This window comes from Pararge aegeria, chromosome 26, assembly GCF_905163445.1.
Source record: "Pararge aegeria chromosome 26, ilParAegt1.1, whole genome shotgun sequence".
NCBI lineage: Eukaryota > Metazoa > Arthropoda > Insecta > Lepidoptera > Nymphalidae > Pararge > Pararge aegeria.
In genome coordinates this window covers 2624800-2638671 of record NC_053205.1, presented here as the reverse complement: position 1 = coordinate 2638671, position 13872 = coordinate 2624800, and the positions used below count along the sequence as shown (strand labels likewise).

General features: G+C 35.1%; 1 protein-coding gene across 1 annotated transcript in view; it reads right to left on the bottom strand.

Moving 5' to 3' along the window:
- Window positions 1-13872, bottom strand: part of LOC120635445 (cilia- and flagella-associated protein 91-like) — a 55185-nt gene that overhangs the window by 36255 nt on the left and 5058 nt on the right. Inside the window, exon 7 of the mRNA XM_039906472.1 lies at window positions 12478-12544. Coding sequence (XP_039762406.1) covers window positions 12478-12544 — 67 coding nt within the window. The remainder of the gene's footprint in view (window positions 1-12477; window positions 12545-13872) is intronic.

The following is a 13872-nucleotide window of genomic DNA, read 5'->3' as shown; positions in this document are numbered from 1 at the left end:
CGATACCTAAAGTGAACACTGTTAGAGACTTGGGTATCAAGATAGACAGAAAGCTATCTATGAATGAACACGTTGATGTTGTGTTGTTGATCGAGCTTTTAAACAATTGGGTTTCATTAAACGAGTGACCCGTCATTTTAATAATATTGAATGTATCAAAGCGCTATACTTTGCTTTTGTCCGAAGTCTACTTGAATATGCATGCAACGTCTGGTCACCTTATTATATCATACACACCCAAAGACTTGAATCCGTACAAAATAAGTTTCTTAAGTACTTAGCATTTAAAGATTTTAAAACTTTCGATACTTACGAGGAAGCTTGTACTCATTACGGAATGGATTCTCTAGAACAAAGAAGAAATCAGAGTGATATGTTACTGCTGCAAGCTATTCTGACAGGCAAACTAAATTGTCCCAGCTTACTGTCAGCCTACTCATTGAATGCCTCCTCGATTCGAACACGTCACCGGCGCTTACTGGTTGTCCCCAAGTCAAATACAAATTATGCTCAGAATTCTATAATATTGCGTCTGGCAAGAAACTATAATAAATTTTATTCAAAACTTGATATATTTCATTTATCGAAAACACAATTGAAGAATGAAATAACTAAACTGCATCGCGAGAGATAATAAATGATGTGAAATCATTCATTTTTGCACACTTACGAACACACGCACACACTTACGCACACTCACACCCACTCACACTCATTCATGCTGTTGTGAATATCGTAAGTGATTATTTTGTATATTTTGTACTTGTACCTATTGCTTTATATATGTAATCTAGATTTGGCCTTATTTTACTAATAAGATAAACCCTTAACAAAAATTGTTTGTAACGCTGTTGGATTACTAATAAATAAATAAATAAATAAATAAATAAATAAATAAGTAACAAAACGTAAACGTCATCGTCTATGTAAACGAAAACGAAAACCAAAACGAAAACGTTATCTCGTATACGAAAACGTCATCGAAAACGAAAACGAAAACGTCATCGAATACGAGAAACAAAACGTAAACGTCATCGTCTACGTAAACGAAAATGAAAACGAAAACGAAAACGTCATCGTATACGTAAACGAAAACGAAAACGTCATCGTATACGTAAACGAAAACGAAAACGAAAACGAAAACGAAAACGACAACGAAAACGAAAACGAAAACGAAAACGAAAACGAAAACGTCATCGTATACGTAAACGAAAACGAAAACGAAAATGACAACGAAAACGAAAACGTCATCGTATACGTAAACGAAAACGAAAACCAAAACGAAAACGTCATCGAAAACGTAAACGAAAACGAAAACGAAAACGAAAACGAAAACGAAAACGAAAACGAAAACGAAAACGAAAACGACAACGAAAACAAAAACGAAAACGAAAACGAAAACGTTATCGTATACGAAAACGAAAACGAAAACGAAAACGATAACGAAAACGTCATCATATACGTAAACGAAAACGAAAACGTCATCGAATACGAGAAACAAAACGTAAACGTCATCGTCTACGAAAACAAAACGAAAACGAAAACGAAAACGTCATCATATACGTAAACGAAAACGAAAACATCATCGAATACGAGAAACAAAACGTAAACGTCATCGTCTACGTAAACGAAAACGAAAACGTCATCGTATACGTAAACGAAAACGAAAACATCATCGAATACGAGAAACAAAACGTAAACGTCATCGTCTACGTAAACGAAAACGAAAACGTCATCGTATACGTAAACGAAAACGAAAACGTCATCGTATACGTAAACGAAAACGAAAACGAAAACGAAAACGTCATCGAATACGAGAAACAAAACGTAAACGTCATCGTATACGTAAACGAAAACGAAAACGAAAACGCCATCGAATACGAGAAACAAAACGTAAACGTCATCGTATACGTAAACGAAAACGAAAACGAAAACGTCATCGTATACGTAAACGTAAACGAAAACGTCATCGAATAAGAAGTAAGAATAAGAATAAACTTACAGTGCAATATACTAGGTTACATAAAATTCATAATTCGTTTAAAGGAAATTCTAGACAATTCTACAATAAACTACCAATTGACATCTTGGAGATGTCTCTTAAAAAGTTCAAAGTTTGTATTAAACGTAAGCTTATAGAAAAGTCCTATTATAGTATAAAGGACTACGTAATCGATAAAAAAGCTTGGGTGTAAATTATTGCTCTAACCAGGTTGCTCTTCTAATAATTTAAAATGACATTGTGAGATGGCGATAACAAAAAAAAAAAAAAAAACACCCGGCTAAGTTTGTTGTGGGCTTCTTCTTAGACCGGGACGCGTTTGGAACCCTCGTAGCTTTAGTTTAAAGTTTACGAATGTTGTTATCGCAATCATCTCACTACCGTGTAATTCTTATGTACGCATCAAAAGTGCCACCTGTGGGCCTACTTGAATAAAGATATTTTTGACTTTGACTTTGACTTTACGAGTAACAAAACGTAAACGTCATCGTCTACGTAAACGAAAACGAAAACCAAAACGAAAACGTTATCTCGTATACGAAAACGTCATCGAAAACGAAAACGAAAACGTCATCGAATACGAGAAACAAAACGTAAACGTCATCGTCTACGTAAACGAAAACGAAAACGTCATCGTATACGTAAACGAAAACGAAAACGTCATCGTATACGTAAACGAAAACGAAAACGAAAACGAAAACGTCATCGTATACGTAAACGAAAACGAAAACGTCATCGTATACGTAAACGAAAACGAAAACGAAAACGAAAACGAAAACGACAACGAAAACGAAAACGAAAACGAAAACGAAAACGAAAACGAAAACGAAAACAAAAACGAAAACGAAAACGTCATCGTATACGTAAACGAAAACGAAAACCAAAACGAAAACGTCATCGAAAACGTAAACGAAAACGAAAACGAAAACGAAAACGAAAACGTCATCATATACGTAAACGAAAACGAAAACGTCATCGCATACGAGAAACAAAACGTAAACGTCATCGTCTACGTAAACGAAAACGAAAACGAAAACGCCATCGAATACGAGAAACAAAACGTAAACGTCATCGTATACGTAAACGAAAACGAAAACGAAAACGAAAACGTTATCGTTTACGAAAACGTCATCGTATACAAAAACGAAAACGAAAACGAAAACGAAAACGAAAGCGAAAACGAAAACGAAAACGAAAACGAAAACGAAAACAAAAACGAAAACGAAAACGAAAACGAAAACGTCATCGAATACGAGAAACAAAACGTAAACGTCATCGTCTACGTAAACGAAAACGAAAACCAAAACGAAAACGTTATCGTATACGAAAACGTCATCGTATACGTAATCGAAAACGAAAACGTCATCGTCTACGTAAACGAAAACGTCATCGAATACGAGAAACAAAACGAAAACTAAAACGAAAACGAAAACGAAAACGAAAGCGAAAACGTCATCATATACGTAAACGAAAACGAAAACGTCATCGAATACGAGAAACAAAACGAAAACGAAAACGAAAACGAAAACGAAAACGAAAACGAAAACGAAAACGAAAACGAAAACGAAAACGAAAACGAAAACGAAAACGAAAACGACAACAAAAACGAAAACGAAAACGAAAACGAAAACGTTATCGTATACGAAAACGAAAACGAAAACGAAAACGAAAACGAAAATGAAAACGAATACGTTATCGTCTACGTAAACGAAAACGAAAACCAAAACGAAAACGTCATCGAAAACGAAAATGAAAACTAAAACGAAAACGAAAACGTCATCATATACGTAAACGAAAACGAAAACGTCATCGAATACGAGAAACAAAACGTAAACGTCATTGTCTACGTAAACGAAAACGAAAACGACTTTGACTTTGTACAACTTATGTACATATAATAAAAAAATTCATATTATTGACTTTAGCAAGTGTGCTAAACCTTCTTATAATTTGTACCGAGATAGGTATTACCTATCACACTATTTTAAACGACAGATAGCTGTTTCGCTATCATATTTTTTTACAATTACAGCCAAGAACTTGGCTAAACAAGCTGCTTTTATTGAGCAGTGTAATAATTCTGACATTAACACCTTGGAAATCATTCCAAGTCATTCTACTTTAAACTAGTTAAGGAGACAACAGAGGTTTCCTCTTGCATAGATAAACAGACAACTGAGACTATCTCTGGCATATACAATATAAATTATATTAAGGCATTGCACAATTTAAAAGTAAACCAAAAAATATACAAAAAATCTAATTCTAATCATATCAACTTGGTTCACCAAAATATTCAATGTATTAAAGGAAAGGACTTAGAGATTGAATTATTTTTTAATGATTTCAACATTAATATTTTATGTATAACTGAACACTGGTTGAAGACTCATGAATACTTGTTTAATTTTGGTAACCACCAGGTTGGTAGTTCGTTCACCAGAGTTACTGCAATTCATGGAGGCTCTTTAATACTATTAAATAAAAATTTAAAATTTAAAAACAGAAATGATATTGTGAGCCTGTCTGTTGAACGGACAATAGAGCTAGCCTCGGTCGAATTAGAGCAATTAATAATTGTCACTGTATATAGACCACCCTTGTCTAACTTTGAACTTTTTGAAAAGGTAATGGATGAAGTGTTATTTAAAATATCAAAGTCAAATAAAAAGTTAATAGTTTGCGGAGACTTTAATGTAAACATCTTAGAACGTAATTGTTTAAGTGTTAATTTATTAAATTTATTTAAAACATACAATCTTACAAATATGTTCATGGAACCAACAAGAATTACTGCCACTAGCGCCACATGTTTGGATAACATTTTTACGAATATAATTCCAATAAGTAAACACATAATTAATAAATTAGATTCTGATCATTGTGGTCAATTAATTCAATTTGAAAATGTGAAGAAAAATGTCTCCAAACATAAAATTACTTTTGTACCAGTGACATCAAACCGCATAGAGAAAATGAGAACTAGCCTCGTCAAAGACCTCCCGTTCTTACAATCGGGGACAAGTCCGAATGAGATGTACAGCTGTTTTTTCAACACGTTTCAACGACTATTTAATTCTATATTCACTAGTAAGTCGGTTGTGGTGACTGATGCTTTAGTTTTTAGTGAGTGGGCATCAATTGAACTGCATAAGAGTAGGCAAAAAATGTACGAACTTAATGCAGAACGTCAATACAATACTGATAATGAGTTTAGAGATTGTGTTAAATTATGTTCCAGTAGTTTTAAACGCGATTGCTTCTTGGAAAAGTCCCGATACATACAGAATAAAATAAAAAATAGCAATAACGTAATCAAAACTACTTGGAAAATAATTAATGAGGAGACGGGAAGAGTACCACCGCGGCATAGTAACTTTAAACTTAATGTAGATAATAAAGACTTATCATCTGATTTCGTGGTGGCTACTGCTTTTGAAAACTTTTTTACTAACATTCCTATCTCCACCACTAAATCATTGAACTCTTCACCAGATATTGCTCTCTCTCTATTGAAGAATAACGTGCCCGAGTGTAAAAACGCTTTTAAATTCAGCCATGTTAGTGGCTCTGACGTTATTAAAGCCTTTAAATTATTAAATAATAAAAAAACAAATGACTTGTGGGGCATTTCCGTTGAAGTTCTCAAATCACTAATTGATATCGTTGCACCCGATTTAGCATTAATATTTAATAACTGTATAGATTGTGGTGTGTTTCCTGACTTAATGAAACATAGTAAAATAGTTCCTTTGTTTAAATCGGGTAGTACTTCTGACCCCACTAACTTCAGACCAATATCAGTACTGCCCACTTTCAGTAAAATTTTTGAAAAACTTATTTTAAATCAGTTACTTTCCTATTTTCATAAGTATGATTTACTCCACGTTAAACAATTTGGTTTTACACGGGGTCGCTCAACTATCGACGCTGGTGTTGAGCTAATACATAATATATTTGAAGCTTGGGAGGAGTCACATGATGCACTTGGTGTGTTCTGTGATTTGTCTAAGGCGTTTGATTGTGTTGTACATGAAACGTTAGTCAGAAAACTACACCACTATGGAATTCAGGGTGTAGCTCTCGACTTGATTAGTTACTACTTGCGTGATAGGGTGCAAATGGTAGACGTTAATGGAAAGCGGTCTAATGGGTCATTTGTGAAAATTGGTGTTGCACAGGGTTCTATATTAGGATCTTTTCTATTCCTTATTTACATTAATGACCTGCCTTACCTTGTTAAGGACAATCACGGGATAGTATTGTTTGCTGATGATACATCACTTATGTTCAAAATTAAGAGACGTGAATTAGCTTTAGACGATGTAAACAACTATCTCGCTAAAGTAGTACAATGGTTTGAAGCTAATAATTTGGTTTTAAATGAAAATAAAACTAAGTGCATAAAATTCACATTACCAAATGTTAAACATGTAAAAACCACTATACTACTTAATAATGAGGAATTGAATCCGGTGGATACAACAGTATTTCTAGGAATAACGTTAGATGCTAAACTTCAATGGGGCCCGCATGTAAATAATTTATCGAACAGGCTTAGTTCTGCTGCCTATGCAGTAAAGAAGATACGCCACCTGACAGACATAGAAACTGCTAGGCTAGTCTATTTTAGTTACTTTCACAGCATTATGTCATATGGAATTTTACTATGGGGTAATGCTGCTGATATTGGCACTATTTTCGTGCTGCAGAAGAAGGCTGTTCGTGCGATCTATAAAATGGGTCCGAGAGAGTCATTGAAAGATAAATTTAAAGATGTTAAAATAATGACACTCTATAGCCAATACATATTTGAAAATTTAATGTATGTTCACAAAAATATATCAAAATTTAAAAGAAAATGTGACTGCAATAATTTGAACGTTAGAAGCAAAAATAAACTTGCAGTGCAGTACACTAGACTACACAAAATAAGCAATTCATTTAAAGGAAATTGTATACAATTTTACAATAAATTACCGGTTGATATCTTGGGGATGTCACTAAAGAAGTTCAAAGTTTGTATTAAGCGAAAGCTTATAGAAAAGTCCTATTATAGTATAAAGGATTACGTAAACGATAAAAAAGCTTGGGTGTAAACAATTGCTCTAACCAGGTTGCTTCTTAAATATTTTCTTATGACAATGTGAGATGGTGATAACAAAAAGAACACCCGGCTAAGTTTGTTGTGGGCTTCTTCTTAGACCAGGGCGCGATTGGAACCCTCGTAGCTTTAGTTTTAAGTTTACGATTGTAGTTATCGCCATCACTACTCACTGCTATGTACACATTTTGTATATAATAACGCATCAAAAGTGCCATCTATGTGCCTATTTGAATAAAGATATATTTGACTTTGACTTTGACGAAAACGAAAACGAAAACGAAAACGAAAACGTCATCGAATACGAGAAACAAAACGTAAACGTCATCGTATACGTAAACGAAAACGAAAACGAAAACGAAAACGATAACGAAAATGAAAACGAAAACGAAAACGAAAACGTCATCGATGACGAGAAACAAAACGAAAACGTCATCGTATGCGAAAATAAAAACGAAAACGTCATCGTATCCGAATATAAAAACGAAAACGAAAACGTCATCGATAACGAGAAACAAAACGAACACGTCATCGTTTGCGTATACGAAAACGAAAACGTCATCGTAGACAAAAACGAAAACGTCATCAAATAAGAGAAACAAAACGTAAACGTCATCGTATACAAAAACAAAACGAAAACGAAAACGAAAACGAAAACGACAACGAAAACGAAAACGAAAACGAAAACGAAAACGTCATCGTATACGTAAACGAAAACGAAAACGAAAACGCCATCTAATACGAGAAACAAAACGTAAACGTCATCGTATACGTAAACGAAAACGAAAACGAAAACGAAAACCAAAACGAAAACGTTATCTCGTATACGAAAACGTCATCGAAAACGAAAACGAAAACGAAAATGAAAACGTCATCATATACGTAAACGAAAACGAAAACATCATCGAATACGAGAAACAAAACGTAAACGTCATCGTATACGTATACGAAAACGTTTACGTCATCGTATACAAAAACGAAAATGTCATCGTCTACATAAACAAAAACGAAAACCAAAACGAAAACGTTATCGTATACGAAAACGTCATCGAATACGAGAAACAAATCATCGTATCGTATGCGAAAATAAAAACGAAAACGTCATCGTATACGTAAACGAAAACGTCAATTCGTTTTCGTTTTCGTTTTTGTTAAATAATAGGAGTAAAAAAATCAGAAATATTAAATTGAAAGTTCGTGTTCAATCATCAATGTCAAAATAAAAAACAAATATCACAGTTGTTTTATGAACTGTGAAACGAAAACGTCATCGATAACGAGAAACAAAACGAAAACGTCATCGAATACGTACACGAAAACAAAAACGTCATTGTATACAAAAACGAAAACGTTATCGTATACGAAAACGTCATCGTATACAAAAACGAAAACGTCATCGTCTACGTAAACGAAAACGAAAACCAAAACGAAAACGTTATCGTATACGAAAACGTCATCGTATACGAAAACGAAAACGAAAACGAAAACGAAAACGAAAACGATAACGAGAAACAAAACGAAAACGTCATCGAATACGTACACGAAAACAAAAACGTCATCGTATACAAAAACGAAAACGTCATCGTCTACATAAACGAAAACGAAAATAAAAACGTAATTGTGTACGAAAACGTCTTCGAATACGAAAACCAAAACGAAAACATCATCGTATCCGAATATAAAACGAGAACGTCATCGAAAACCAAAACGAAAACGTCATCGAATACGCAAACGAAAACGTCATCGAATACGAGAAACAAATCATCGTATCGTATGCGAAAATAAAAACGAAAACGTCATCGTATACGTAAACGAAAACGCCAATTCGTTTTCGTTTTCGTTTTCGTTTTCGTTTTCGTTAAATAATAGGAGTAAAACATATTTAAAAACAAAATCAGAAATATTAAATTGAAAGTTCGTGTTCAATCATCAATGTCAAAATAAAAAACAAATATCACAGTTGTTTTATGAACTGGGAGTTGAATGCAAAGAATAAAGTCAATGTCAAATATTTATTAATTCAAATAGGCACACATAGATGGCTTTTGATGCGGTCATCTTCATAATATTTACCCATTACTGACCCAATAAAGGACGCGGGTCTCCCTGCAAACGTATATTTGATATGGTATCATCACCCTGGTAAAATAAACTAATTCGAAAGCATACCTCACCTCCAGAGCATCCGGCCCCGCTTTCACCTCTCACAAGATAGAAAAGTGAATGTAAAAATGTAAAATGTAAATTGTTTTTGTTGGAAAAGAGCAACTGCTGAGTTTCTTGCACGCTTCTTCTCGGTAGAATCTGCCTTCCGAACCGGTGGCAGATTCACTACACACAGACAGACTTGACGTTTCAAAAGTGCTTATAATGACACTCTATAGCCAATACATATTTGAAAATTTAATGTATGTTCACAAAAATATATCAAAATTTAAAAGAAAATGTGACTGCAATAATTTGAACGTTAGAAGCAAAAATAAACTTGCAGTGCAGTACACTAGACTACACAAAATAAGCAATTCATTTAAAGGAAATTGTATACAATTTTACAATAAATTACCGGTTGATATCTTGGGGATGTCACTAAAGAAGTTCAAAGTTTGTATTAAGCGAAAGCTTATAGAAAAGTCCTATTATAGTATAAAGGATTACGTAAACGATAAAAAAGCTTGGGTGTAAACAATTGCTCTAACCAGGTTGCTTCTTAAATATTTTCTTATGACAATGTGAGATGGTGATAACAAAAAGAACACCCGGCTAAGTTTGTTGTGGGCTTCTTCTTAGACCAGGGCGCGATTGGAACCCTCGTAGCTTTAGTTTTAAGTTTACGATTGTAGTTATCGCCATCACTACTCACTGCTATGTACACATTTTGTATATAATAACGCATCAAAAGTGCCATCTATGTGCCTATTTGAATAAAGATATATTTGACTTTGACTTTGACGAAAACGAAAACGAAAACGAAAACGAAAACGTCATCGAATACGAGAAACAAAACGTAAACGTCATCGTATACGTAAACGAAAACGAAAACGAAAACGAAAACGATAACGAAAATGAAAACGAAAACGAAAACGAAAACGTCATCGATGACGAGAAACAAAACGAAAACGTCATCGTATGCGAAAATAAAAACGAAAACGTCATCGTATCCGAATATAAAAACGAAAACGAAAACGTCATCGATAACGAGAAACAAAACGAACACGTCATCGTTTGCGTATACGAAAACGAAAACGTCATCGTATACAAAAACGAAAACGTCATCAAATAAGAGAAACAAAACGTAAACGTCATCGTATACAAAAACAAAACGAAAACGAAAACGAAAACGAAAACGACAACGAAAACGAAAACGAAAACGAAAACGTCATCGTATACGTAAACGAAAACGAAAACGAAAACGCCATCTAATACGAGAAACAAAACGTAAACGTCATCGTATACGTAAACGTAAACGAAAACGAAAACGAAAACCAAAACGAAAACGTTATCTCGTATACGAAAACGTCATCGAAAACGAAAACGAAAACGAAAATGAAAACGTCATCATATACGTAAACGAAAACGAAAACATCATCGAATACGAGAAACAAAACGTAAACGTCATCGTATACGTATACGAAAACGTTTACGTCATCGTATACAAAAACGAAAATGTCATCGTCTACATAAACAAAAACGAAAACCAAAACGAAAACGTTATCGTATACGAAAACGTCATCGAATACGAGAAACAAATCATCGTATCGTATGCGAAAATAAAAACGAAAACGTCATCGTATACGTAAACGAAAACGTCAATTCGTTTTCGTTTTCGTTTTTGTTAAATAATAGGAGTAAAAAAATCAGAAATATTAAATTGAAAGTTCGTGTTCAATCATCAATGTCAAAATAAAAAACAAATATCACAGTTGTTTTATGAACTGTGAAACGAAAACGTCATCGATAACGAGAAACAAAACGAAAACGTCATCGAATACGTACACGAAAACAAAAACGTCATTGTATACAAAAACGAAAACGTTATCGTATACGAAAACGTCATCGTATACAAAAACGAAAACGTCATCGTCTACGTAAACGAAAACGAAAACCAAAACGAAAACGTTATCGTATACGAAAACGTCATCGTATACGAAAACGAAAACGAAAACGAAAACGAAAACGAAAACGATAACGAGAAACAAAACGAAAACGTCATCGAATACGTACACGAAAACAAAAACGTCATCGTATACAAAAACGAAAACGTCATCGTCTACATAAACGAAAACGAAAATAAAAACGTAATTGTGTACGAAAACGTCTTCGAATACGAAAACCAAATCGAAAACATCATCGTATCCGAATATAAAACGAGAACGTCATCGAAAACCAAAACGAAAACGTCATCGAATACGCAAACGAAAACGTCATCGAATACGAGAAACAAATCATCGTATCGTATGCGAAAATAAAAACGAAAACGTCATCGTATACGTAAACGAAAACGCCAATTCGTTTTCGTTTTCGTTTTCGTTTTCGTTTTCGTTAAATAATAGGAGTAAAACATATTTAAAAACAAAATCAGAAATATTAAATTGAAAGTTCGTGTTCAATCATCAATGTCAAAATAAAAAACAAATATCACAGTTGTTTTATGAACTGGGAGTTGAATGCAAAGAATAAAGTCAATGTCAAATATTTATTAATTCAAATAGGCACACATAGATGGCTTTTGATGCGGTCATCTTCATAATATTTACCCATTACTGACCCAATAAAGGACGCGGGTCTCCCTGCAAACGTATATTTGATATGGTATCATCACCCTGGTAAAATAAACTAATTCGAAAGCATACCTCACCTCCAGAGCATCCGGCCCCGCTTTCACCTCTCACAAGATAGAAAAGTGAATGTAAAAATGTAAAATGTAAATTGTTTTTGTTGGAAAAGAGCAACTGCTGAGTTTCTTGCACGCTTCTTCTCGGTAGAATCTGCCTTCCGAACCGGTGGCAGATTCACTACACACAGACAGACTTGACGTTTCAAAAGTGCTTATATTAGGCCTACTTGAAATAAATGAATTTTGAATTTTGAATTTCTGAATTTTGAAAACATTCTAAGTGTTTACTTGTGACAACCCTATTGAAGATAAAAGATCGGCACGCGCATACCTAATAAAGTGACAGAAATCATTTGATTTTAATTTTGCATGTGATGTTAGGTATCTGAATTTCCTTCAGTAAAAACTATGGCAGTGGTTTACTCAAAACTATTAGCGTTTCGGTTTCACAGATTCTTCGGAAATTTTAAGTAGTTTAAGTCTAATTTCGGAATACCCAGCATCTTAAGGTACCGTGAGCTATCAGTAAATTCGTACTTATTTATAATTTCCGTAGTATGAAAATCGGCTGGCAAGTCCCCAGTACGGTACGGAATACCTGGACCTGAAAAAAAAAAGAATACATTAATATATGCAGATCAGATAAACTATGAACGAATACAAAAGCGGGCAACAAAGAGATGTAAACTCTCGTTGACATGTTCTTCAACTCAAGACTGGTGCTTCAATGATGTTGCTCCGCATTTCAAATCCGCCAAAATTATGTTATGGTACCAGGCAAGAAACCATGATTTTCACCGGGAAATATGATGGAGAAACTGTATTCATTCCAAGGATTCCTCTAATTCCATCAGATTACCACTTCGGATTTAAACGTCTGCAATTTCCTGTCAAAGCTTTTTATGCTATGACGATTAATAAGGCACAAGGGCAGAGTTTAATGATGACAGGTTAGGCAAGGCATTTAAGATATGACCATTTCTCTCATGGCCAACATACGTGGCATGCTCAAGAGTAAGTTCGCTTGACAGCTTGGTTATTCTTCAACAAATGGGAAAAACGAAGAACGTTGTATATAAAGCTAAGTTATACATATAAACCTTCCTGTTGAACCTAATAAATAAATAAAAATATAAAAAAATAACGCATCATATAGTGATAGTGATAGTGATAGTGATGGTGAAAGTGATGATAGTGATAGTGATAGTGATAGTGATAGTGATAGTGATAGTGATAGTAATAGTGATAGTGATAGTGATAGCGATAGCGATAGGTGATAGGTGAAAGATGACTGCGACTGCGACTGCGATAGCGACTGAGACAGCGACAGCGACAGCGACAGCGACAGCAACAGCAACAGCAACATCGACAGCGACAGCGACTGCGACTGCGACTGAGACTGAGACTGCGACTGCGACTGCGACTGCGACTGAGACTGCGATTGCAACTGAGACAGCGACAGCGATTGCGACAGCGACTGCGACTGAGACAGCGACTGCGACTGTGACTGCGACAGCGACTGCGACTGAGACTGCGACTGAGACGGCGACTGAGACAGCGACTGCGGCTACGACTGCGACTGCAACTGCGACTGCGACTGCGGCAGCGACTGCGACAGCGAATACGACTGAGACTGCGCCAGCGACTGCGACGGCGACTGCGACAGCGAATGCGACGGCGACTGCGACTGCGACTGCGACTGCGACTGCGACTGCGACTGCGACTGCGACTGCGACTACGACTGCGACTGCGACTGCGACTGCGACTGCGACTGCGACTGCGACTGCGACTGCGACTGCGACTGTTTATATAGACGTGACGTCATAATTTTGAATGCGCCGTTTGTTGAGGTGTCGGATCACTAGAATTTGCAGTTTTATTGATTGAACATAAATAGGTACAAAACGCACTTCGAATATAAATAACAATACG